Source organism: Cryptomeria japonica, chromosome 8, assembly GCF_030272615.1.
Source record: "Cryptomeria japonica chromosome 8, Sugi_1.0, whole genome shotgun sequence".
NCBI classification, from domain to species: domain Eukaryota; kingdom Viridiplantae; phylum Streptophyta; class Pinopsida; order Cupressales; family Cupressaceae; genus Cryptomeria; species Cryptomeria japonica.
This window is the reverse complement of record NC_081412.1, coordinates 507,297,611-507,308,880: the sequence shown is the minus strand read 5'-3', so window position 1 is coordinate 507,308,880 and position 11,270 is coordinate 507,297,611. Positions and strand designations below refer to the sequence as shown.

Below are 11,270 nucleotides of genomic sequence, written 5' to 3'. Positions count from 1 at the left end.
TATTTTATTCACCAAGGCTTTAAAAAAACAAAACTTTTAAAGCTTTATGGAAATAGATAAACAATATTAAATAATTGAATCAACATATATATATTTTTTATGTTATTCTAGCTATGAAGCAACACAAGAGCGTTGGACACATAGTTATGGAAAGAGCTTTAATGGATTTGCATCTTGGCTTAATCCATCTGAAGTACAAGAGGTTTCAGGTTGGATTATGTGGAGCTAACTTTTCCTTATGTTGTCTTCCTTTTGAATTATTATTATTATTATTATTATTATGTTTGATTATATTGACCCAAGACCTTCCCCATCCTATGGAAGACCAAGAGTCACAACTTAGAATTCCACTTTAGATGTCCCTATTGAGAATTGAACTTGGGTTTCCACAGTGAGAACCCGGTGCTTTAACCAGTTAAGCTCAACCCCTTGGACTGTAATATATAATATTTTAATTTTAATTATGTTTTTTAATTTCATAAATTCAATTTATATCTATATTTACTTATGTAATATACACTTTTATAATAAATTAAAATTTTTAAAATATATATGTATATAAATCGTTTCTTACATGTAATCTTTAAATATTCTATTTTTCGTGATTGCAATTTTTCGTTTTTCATATATGGTAACATAAGTGAACCACGACACTCAAGTACAACCGTGCTTAATTACTCTAACAATACTAGCCCTTATATTAGTTGGCTTAATTATATATATTAAAATTAAAGGATTGATATATCGAAGTTTTTAAAATTTAATTGTATACTAATTTTTAGTCTTGAAATAGAAAACTAAATATATATTAAAATGATTTAAGTCTCCATATTTCTCACTTGCTCTCTCTATCTCCCACTATTTCTTCCCCCCTCTCTCTATCTCTATTTTTCCATCTCTACTTCTCTCTGTTTATATAGCTCTCTATCTTTGTCTCCCTCTCCTCCTCTCTATATCTACTTTGTCTCTATCTCTCTATCTCACCATCTATATCTTTCTTTGTATCTCCCTCTTCTTCTTCCTCTATGTCTCTCTATATATCTTCCTCTCTATCTCTAACTCTCTATCGATTTGTTTCCCTCTTCCCCTATTGCTATGTCTTCATTTCTACCTCTATCTTCCTCTCTCCCCCTCTATCTCTAGGCATGTATCCCTCTCTCTATCCATACATCTCTCTCCATCTCCCTCTTCCTAGACCTCCATTTCTAAATTTCTTTCCTTCCCTATCTAAAACTTGTTAGATTTCTTCTTCCATATCTCACTCTATCTAGCTATCTTATTATGTCTCCATCTCTCTACCCTTATATCTCTCCCCCTCTCTACCTCTTTCTATATATCACTTCCTATCTCTATATTTACATTTCTATATCTCTCTCTCATTTTATCCCCCTCTCCTCTATCTCTCTATCTCTCCCTATCCTTCTCTGTCTCTATCTCTACATCCTTATCCCCATGATGTACTGCATAAAATAGATCAAAATTTTCTCTCAATGACCCTCCATACCTCTTCGACGTACCCATTGCACACCAAGATGCAATTGCTAGTTTTAAATTTATTAAATTTTATTATAATATAAATATAAAAAAATGATGTTTCATATAAACAAAATATAATTTAAATGGCCCACCGTGTGGTACATTGAATTTTTCACCCCTCTAACATATGAAAATAGTAAATGGAGGAAAAGTACGGCAGTATTATAGTCTCCGTAAGAGCTTAAATTGTAATTTTTATTCTGGTGAAAATCGTCTTGCGCGCCTCTCCAATATTGTGAACCCTCGATTTACAAAGTTTAGCTCCAAAACAATATTAAAGTCTTAAAACTTTGTAATTCATTGCGTGCAACATTTTTATGCCTCCACCTACAAAGCTCGGGAAAACTCTATTTTGTTGTCTTTCCTTTCCCACGAACAAGTATTTTTAACCTGTAAATCCAGAGTCCAAATTTCGTTTTTTTCGCAAAGTAGCAGACACATAAGAACAATTTCCGCGGCATCCAACAATTTATCAGGAATCACTGGTCTTTGCTTGTGGTCTAGCCAGGGTGTAGTTTTGTATTAACACATTGTTTATACATTGTGTAACGTCTTAAGGAGACTCCAGAGCTGAAAATAATGGCGGAAATAAAGAGAGATGAGTTGCCCCTTCCAGCACTCTTCGAGCAGGCCAGAAAAATTTATTCCGCGGCATCAGATTCTACCGTGGATCAGGTATCTCCTTTTCAATACTTAATTTACTTTATACAGTTTAGAGCAAATTTATGACGTTAGAACCCCCATTACTGGGGCAAACCCTGCGGAAACCTAAAACCCCATGACCCAAAATTCATTGAAAAAACATGAAGAAAAGCAAAAAATAATAGAATATGTTTCCCTGTTCAGTTGTAACATGTTGATGCAGTTTGACTACTGACTATTGCTCTATTTTGAAAATATGCTACAAATATGAACTTTTCTGATTTGTCATTCAATATTTGGTTTGGTTTATCAATTATCTGTTGTGTTTTGTTGTTAATTTTGTACATATTGTGCAAATTATTGCTGTTTTTCTATTGTAGTATTTTATAAATTTTTTGTATGGTTGTACCTAAGCCTTATCAAACCTGTGTAAAAAAAAACAATTGGCAAACTGGCGTAACTGAACCCTAAACCCAAACCTGAACTTGAATGCAAACTGACTACTTGAATCTTGGCAAAGCCTTGTCATACGCAGGAGTCACTGAGCTTTGAAATGAGGTACGACAAAGCATGGTTGCATGGGTTCTCAGCATGTTTGGAAAATATCATATGTATTGCAAAGTCTGGATTTTGTATTGATGTTAATGGGATCAACATGCACACACTCTTTGAAGCCCCTTATCAGGAAAAGTTGCCTTTGAGATTCAAGTATTATCTATAAGTATAAGAGTATACGGATTTCTTGGCCCCGGCACATGTTATCCATTTTTTTTACTTCATGGGGCTTTCTATAGTTGTCTCTTATTATTTTTTTGGATTGCAGCTGTTGTGGCATTAGTGGTTGCAAATGTTCTTTATAACAGAGTGTTTGTTTGGGTCAACAATTCCACTTTTGTTTTCATTTGTTGTGATCAAGTTAGTTTTATGGGTCAAATGCATACCAGATTGGAGTCCCCATGGCCATATAGATTTGCAATATGAATGCAGTTTTCTAGTTTTAGAAGCTTGCACAGCTTTCTTTCCAAGCTATACCAAAGAATATTGATGATTTGTTACTTCTAAGGAGCACAAGTAAGCAAATCTGTGATTCTTTGAAATGAGTGCTGCCTCTAACAGAGAACAACTGAATATGCTAAAACAAAAGTAAACAATGGTTCTCAAAAACAGCACGTAAACAATGACAATTGGTTCAAATTGAGGTTAAATGTGGGACAAACATATCTCAAGATCTAGTTTTCCAGTACAATGTAGAACCAAACAGCGAACTTGCACTTTTTCAACATTGGTCTACCAGTTGGCCTATGTAATACTTCTCTTGCAGTTTTCAGGACATATTTTGCTGCAGCTTGGTTTAAACTTAGGTACAATGATATTTTTTGAACCATTAATGTATTGATTTTATCTTTGCATTGGGTGATTTTCAGGGTAAATTAAAACGGGCTTGTGATCTATTGCATCAATGTGAGGCTATGATTGATCGGCTAGGATTATTCTCATCAAATGAGGAAAAAGAGGACATCAGTACAGCAGATCTGAAATACTTGCTGGTAGGCCTTGGATTTCACTAACCATATGCTTGTTGATCTTTGAACATTTGCTTTCTCTGTTTGTCTCTTCGTAAATAGGACTTTTGAAATGGTATAAATATGGCTTTTTCTTTTCTTAAGTATTACTATTGTTGTGTTTTTTAATCATTTGTTGAAAATGCCATTGTAAGCTTTTTTAATTATTGAAAATAACGGATCGGATCATTATCCTCATATAAACTACTGGAGGATACATTGTTCCATAGTTGGCAGACTTGGACTTGGTACAAACTTGGGAGACCCAAAATTTGCGACTCAGCAAAGACTCAGGAAAAATTGAGCAACTTAAAAAATGCTTAAATTTCTTTAAAAGCATTTTTTGTTGTTGCAAAATTTAATGACAAAATATATCCAATGAGTTCACAAATGAGTACAAAAGTGTTTTCTATTTAATTTGATTCATTTGAATACAAATTGAGTATAAGATTGCATCATCACGTGAAATCTTGATACAGTAGTTAGCTAGCAACTATTATAAATTTTTGATGATTGCCTTTCCTAATAATAGTTTAGAAATTGCATATTACAAATATTACATCTTCCTCTTCCTTGGTTTTATGAAAATTTGAGGAGAGTTTCTAATCCTTGCACTCTGTTGCAGCTCCTTGCTCGAAATTGAAGGTTGTGTTTGTGTCTCTGATTGGATCAAATCAATGACCTCCTTTGATTTGTTGTCTACCTTTTGTGTGCAAAGCTAAAGGTCCTGTTGTTTTTTATAATAATAATGACATTTGAATCTTTGATATTGGTAGTATGATACTTAATCATTGATCAATGATATTATGATTTTGATAAAGATAATTGTCTAAGTTGTCGATTTTGTTCTCTACTCCCAAATTCCCTCATTGTTGTTAAATTTCTTATATGAGAAGAAATTCCAATATCTAGTGGGGGTCTAGGAATGGAGAAGCCAATGGGGTTGAGGAACATCTTCCCTCATGGTGGTCTTGGGGCAATGCTTCCAATGGGGTGGAGGGGCAGCACACTTTGTGGGGGTTTGGGGGCAACGCATCCACTGATGCCAAGGGCGGCATCCCTTGCAGGGTTTAAGTGGCAGCCCAAATTAAGGGCCCCAAGAAACCACACAAAACTTCATCTCTCATCATTTTCACAATTTTATGACTTAAGGGAGAAATTAGGTATTTGGCATATTTTTGTGAAGAATAGTTGCTCTCCAAGTGCTGTGTGGGGAAGTGTGAGGGGCGTTCATGCATTTCTAGGGAAAAATCATCATTTTTTAAACGATTTTTTTGCTTTTTTTAACCATGTTTTGCATTTTTAATGCGTCTGGAGAGTTTGATTGGTGAGTTAACTCATGAGTAACCCGATGAGGTGAAAAATTGGCTAGCATTTGCCAACTCAGTATGTACTCATTGAGTTTGCCAGCTATGCATTATTCATACTTATGCTTGATTGCTTTACTTGTTTTTTCTTTCTATATAATAAGAAATCTAATGTCTTCATATTTGCATATCATGATTGCATGGATTACTGCAAGGAGTTCTAGATTGACAATTGGGTATCTCTGTTTAATGCTCTTCATTTTTTATGCTGTCATAAAATATGACATTTCCCAGTTGCAATTCCACTTACACATGTATTTAGCTAATGTTAATATTGGTGTTTCAATTGATTTTATCATAAAATGTCAATTGCATCTCTTTTCTTTCCATTTGAATCTTCTTAACTTCCTTAAGACTTCTACTAGAAGGTAATTTATTTGTACAGAGATCCTACATATGATTCAGCAAGTTCAAGGAAGCTTCCAAGCATATTCTGACTGGTAGAAAGTAAGCAAAAAAGGCTAGTGGCCTATATCATGTATGTACAATTTTTTTTTTGTCTTATCATTCTTTTCTGGTTTAATTATGAAAAGGTGCTATTGATTGCACATTAAAGACTCTTTTCTATCCACATAATTCTTTCATCTTTTTGTTATTTGATTATGAGTTTCACATTTTAATGAAGATCAAGCTCTTCCACTTCAATACAATTTTTGTGATTAGCTCTATTTCTATGAAGGGGGAATAGGATGCGAATGAATCATATTACCCAACCTTTTCACCACAAATTTTCTGCTGGAGTTTCCACCATATGTTGGCATGAGATCTCAAAATTCTTTATTTACATCAGTGTTGTGGGACACACCCGGTTAAAGTCCTTGCTATGCATAGTCATGTAGTAGATATGGATATGGGTATGGAATGTCCTGAGCAACATATCTGTCCATGCCCTAAATGTCATCCAATTTTTTGTTGTTCCAGATATGACACCCTTGTCATCTGTTCTGTATTTGAAAAGTACCAACACTAAAATGTTAAAAACCTTGATTTTTTGTTAATAAATATGGTGGTTGGACATGTAAATTTTTAAGCTGCTGTTTGGTAAAACAATCAATGTTTGTAGAGATTTCAGAGGTGGAGCAGAGGTTTCATTTTTAGAGAACGCATGAACAGAGGCAGGTAGGTTTTCAACTTTTGTTTCTCTGTACTCCTTTTCTCTACTATAGATGCTTAAATTCATGTAAATCCTTCCATGCAAAGCTAGTAATTTGAGCTCCAAACAAAGGTTAAAATATTTCTCTTCATCATGCTTGTTCCTATCACTACATTTCTCCTGCCGTCCCTGTGTGAATCACTTGCAATATTCATGAATGGCCACGTAGGCTTTATGGTATTTGTATACTTTTACGTTTTAATGGATACCTTTATAGGCTTTTATTAATTTTGTTCCAATGCTTTTTTCAGGTTTTGTAATGTCCCCTACTTGATTTATTTCAATATACTAAAATTCATTGAGAGACTAATCATGAAGCCAGTCATTGATATTCTTCAATTTATTAGTTATTATCAAGTGCTTATTTATTTTCCTCATTAGATGATTAATTTCATTATTCATAGTATTTAATATAGATATCAGACCCTGCTACTACTTCAGTTTTAAGGGAGAAGGGTCTATATATGTTACCAAAGCACTTAGAGACCAAATACAATAGGTTCCCTCAAAGTTTACAGATCCAAGCCCTTACCTATCTTGGGTCTATACCCTCAAGGGGTCGCTGATCCCCACCCTACCTTGGGACTTAACCTATTGCTTGGATTTAGACTGCCCCTCTTTGGAACATCTCATTCCCATCTTCTTAAATACTGACAGTAATAACATGATTTAGACTACAAGTATACTAATTTCTTATGTATTATGAATATATATGAAGTTAAGCATGACTGTCATACATATTGCAGCCTATATTAATATTACTACTAAATTCCGCATTACAACATTATCAAGCTTATATATTAAACATACATATTCAGCACATCCCTATGCATACCACCAAGAACAAAAATAAAGATGCTACTGCCTGTAACTTAATAACAGCTCGGATCTGATCCAATCCATGGTGATGTTATTGGATGCTTTGATTCCTTTCCTTTATATCTCTCAATGTGAGGGAGAGGTCACACCTCTTCATCATGCATGCCCTTTGGCAAGAGACACACCCTTTCACCATTAGCGCCTTTTGAAAGAGTGCAACTCTTCATTATTTCTGCCCTTTGAAAGGGACATAACCTTTCATAATCAGATCTGCACTTCTTATTTAAATCAGATCTGCACTTCTCATTTTTCAAATTCAACCCCCCTCAAATGAGTTTCTCTTCTCCCTTTTATATCTCACGTTTGAAGAAGTCACAACTTATCATTTCATGCCTTTTGACCTTTCATTAACTTTAATCAAATTTTAATTATATTTAATTATATTCTTTTATATTTATTCTTTTGTATTTTAATATTATTATTAGTTATTATAAAATTATATTTCACAGTAGGGACATTACAGGTTTCAATTCTCTAGCTATTTTTTTTCCCCTTTTGTTCTGATTAGGTGTAATTTTTAAAATATTTTTTTTTATTAAGTTTAGTATTGTGGGGTTCTATTATAGGGCCCCAGCCCAGAAAGCAAGCAAAACAAATATAATATGAATACATTTTAAGAAACCTGGAGAAACCACTCACTCAGGAGTGTGGCAAGCCAAAAGTGAAGCCAAGGAAAATCACCAACCAATAACCAGAACACGGGAGCTTTGTCACCTCAGACAACCAACTCTAGCCACAAAAACATTTGCTTCTATCACCTTGTTGAATGAATTCACTGTCCACCCCTTGTTTGCAACAACCACAAACTTTAGTTTCACATTACCCTGAGATGCAGGGTCATCCAAATCCACAAATTGAACACCATGTATGATTTCTGCCCGCCTCTTTGCATTGCACAGTTTTCCACCATTAAAATGAGGAAGAGAATATTCATTTGTAACCTCTAGGGAACCTTCATGATGAGATACTGACAAATTACAAATCATTGTGCACATATCTTGGCAATATGCCGATTTCATTTCCCTTCCTTGATCGTTATATATATACTAAATGAAGCAATTATTATTATTTATTAATACAATAATTACCAATGAATGATCATTTGAAATTTATTTATTTATTATTTATTAATATTTATTACTGATAATGAATGGAATGGTGCGATTTGTATATAGCTTATTATTTGAGTATTTTCCAATATAAGTTAAAGGGAAAAATAATGGTCTACGTGGCAAGGTTAAATATCAAATAAAGGAAACAAGATGATCGGGGTACTATGAAGGAGATGACTTCATTGATTGCTTATTGATTATGATCGGGCAGCCGCTAAGAGGAGAAAGTCTAAAGATTAACGTCTTGCCTTTTCCCGAGGGCATTATGGTCTACAATAAGGCGAAATCCCAACTTTATATGAAGAGATTGATATATAATATGCAGTGCTGTAGCTCATAATTAAACAGAGTAGTAATTAGGATATGAAAGAGTGGAAATGTTATTATTAATAAAAGCATACCCCTATTCGCTACCAAGGAGGAGCATTATAGACCCGACTCCTCAACATGACAAACACAGCTTTTGTATGGAGTCGATGACAGCATGGCAGCACGTAAATTAACCAAACTAAAAGTCCGAGTGAATAGCTAAAATCAATACGTGGTCTATTAATAAGGAAGTGTGATTTGAAGCAAAGATTATTATAGTTTTCAAAGGATGGGACTTGAAGACTATCCGAAGGGATGTGTATCTCTATTTGACTATGAAGATATAAAAATAGAATGGAAGATTTTGGGAAGGGGATATAGCATGGAATATATTCTGACTCAGTGGGATTGTCTTAAGGAAGGCTTGTGGATAGAAAGATCACAGACACACAAGGAGTACGATCTTGCACCAGGAGAAGCACGTATTTCTGCATTTGTATAATTAGCAGATTGACACATTATCATTTTATAAACGTTCATGTCAATTGAAGGACTGCAGCAATATAATAGTCGATAAAGGAGGTGTTTACAGATAAAGAAAGAAGATCCACGAGCAAAATCACAGAAGATATATCGGTAGATACTCAGTAAGGGGAAAGTATACATCCATCATTGGATAACTAACGTGAGCATGGATCCTTGGAGGAAGTTAAATATATATATACATATATATATATCATTTTACTCTTAGTAGATTTTAGAACAGACCTATATGAAGAAATAAAAGATGAAATGAATAAATAAAAGAATGGGTGAAAAAAATACAACTAACATCTGTTGAGCAGAATTATACGTGATAACTGTGCAAGATGATATTGCAGATTCAAGGGAAGGAGTGATTAAATGAATCGAATAGCAGAACAAAAGGACAAAGGAATTATATAGATATATAATTGTCTTTTCATTCTCTGTTGTTTCCCATATATATATGTGCATAGTTATACCTCTAACCATCTTACATCTCTTATTTGAAAGGAATTTGTTATTTTAGAGCAAGAACTAGGGCATTTATAAAATGGGACATTACAGCCGAGACAGACTCCAAATCTTGAGACAGATTACAGATATCCTCCCTTACTGTAGACATATTTCTTTCCACAAACATTGGAACCCCACCATGTTGCTCAATCTCGTCATCCTTTGTTACTTCTTCCATTGGCTTGTTATCTGGAATGAGAAGCAACACCTCTTCCCAGTTATACACATCTGCAGATGGAATAGCCTGACCAAATTCGTATGAAAGTCAGCCAAAATCATTGCTTGAGACCTGGGCACACTAGTATCATGTAGACCTTCCTCACCAATTAGACCTTTCACCAGGTTGAGCGCGTATTACTGTTAGGGCAAAGATTTTTTTACAAGGACAATGATCTGAAACTGGGCCAAGTCTGAAAGGGTTGTGGCTGTGTCCCATATTCATGCATGCTGTCAAAGCCAAAACCTAACAAAAACCCTATTCTTAAACACTACTAAATACCTAAAGATCGTCGCCTGACAATCAAGATATCAGACTATCCATCAAATGTCATGTCCCCATCCTTAACCCAATAATCAGATTGACAATTGTACGTAGTACTAATAGTTAGCTATATATTTATAACAATCTTAGCATAGAGACATTGTGGAAAATCGTCTTATTCCATAAGACTTCATGATCTTCGTATCAAGCCTCCAAGTGAAACATAGAGAATAAGATGAAGTGGTGAAGACAAGGAATTGATATCCACCCATTCCCATGATCAAGGAATGAAGATGTGAGAACATACTGAATCGGGTGACCATAATACTGATGTCACACAAGTACTCATGAAGGTCTCATAGGCAAAACCTGATTGGCATAACAAATATCAATGAAGACTTATCATACCTGAAGGTAATTCCCATTGGCTACATCCTATTGATTAAGGCTTTAGGAAACACATAATTAGTGGCAGACCAGATCTGACGCATGTCAGATCTGTCTGCCTTTGCAACAAATAATTATTAATACATGCATTAAAAGAGAGCAGCGGTCTTATTTCTACAGGCAGTAATCAAGATAGTATTAAATTATTAGTAATGAAGACCAGTTACTATGATGTGTATATTTAACAAAGAAAATTACATTAAGGGACAACGATTGTTATGTTAATCACATATCAGCAACGATTATGAAAAGTATCCTGTGGCAGTGATTCACAAATAAAAATTGTATTTATCAAGGGAGCTTAACTTTTAGGGGGTTGTGTGGGTAGAAGAGACAACTTTTCTTTTGATGTGAGGACTATAAAATAGGTTAGGATGGGAAAAATAAAAGGCATCGAAGGGATTGAGACTGATAAAGTATAAGATATTAATACTCAGCAAGATCGATCAGATCAGATCAGATCAGATCTGTTAATAAGTTACAGGTAGTAACATCCTTGTACTTGGTGGTATGCATGGGATGTGTTTAATATATGAAGTCTAATAATGTTCCTATGCAGAATTTAGTAGTAATATTAATAATATTAATATAGAATGCAATATTTATGACAGTCATACTTAATTTCTAAGTCACCAGGTTTGGCTGAATTTCATCCTTGAAGTTCGAAATTCGCGGAACTTCAAAAAAAATAAAAATTAGTTGAAATTCGCCGAACAAAAAAATTTTTTTTTTTTTTTTTTTTAA

General features: G+C 34.2%; 1 protein-coding gene across 1 annotated transcript in view; it reads left to right on the top strand.

The window, feature by feature from the left end:
- The first annotated feature begins 1,801 nt into the window (after positions 1 to 1,801).
- The window catches only part of LOC131071147 (PP2A regulatory subunit TAP46), an 87,541-nt gene continuing 78,072 nt past the window's right edge, over positions 1,802 to 11,270 (top strand). The window contains exons 1-2 of the mRNA XM_058006866.2: positions 1,802 to 2,211; positions 3,603 to 3,725. Of these exons, the coding sequence (XP_057862849.1) occupies positions 2,116 to 2,211; positions 3,603 to 3,725 (219 nt within the window). The 5' untranslated portion in view covers positions 1,802 to 2,115. The remainder of the gene's footprint in view (positions 2,212 to 3,602; positions 3,726 to 11,270) is intronic.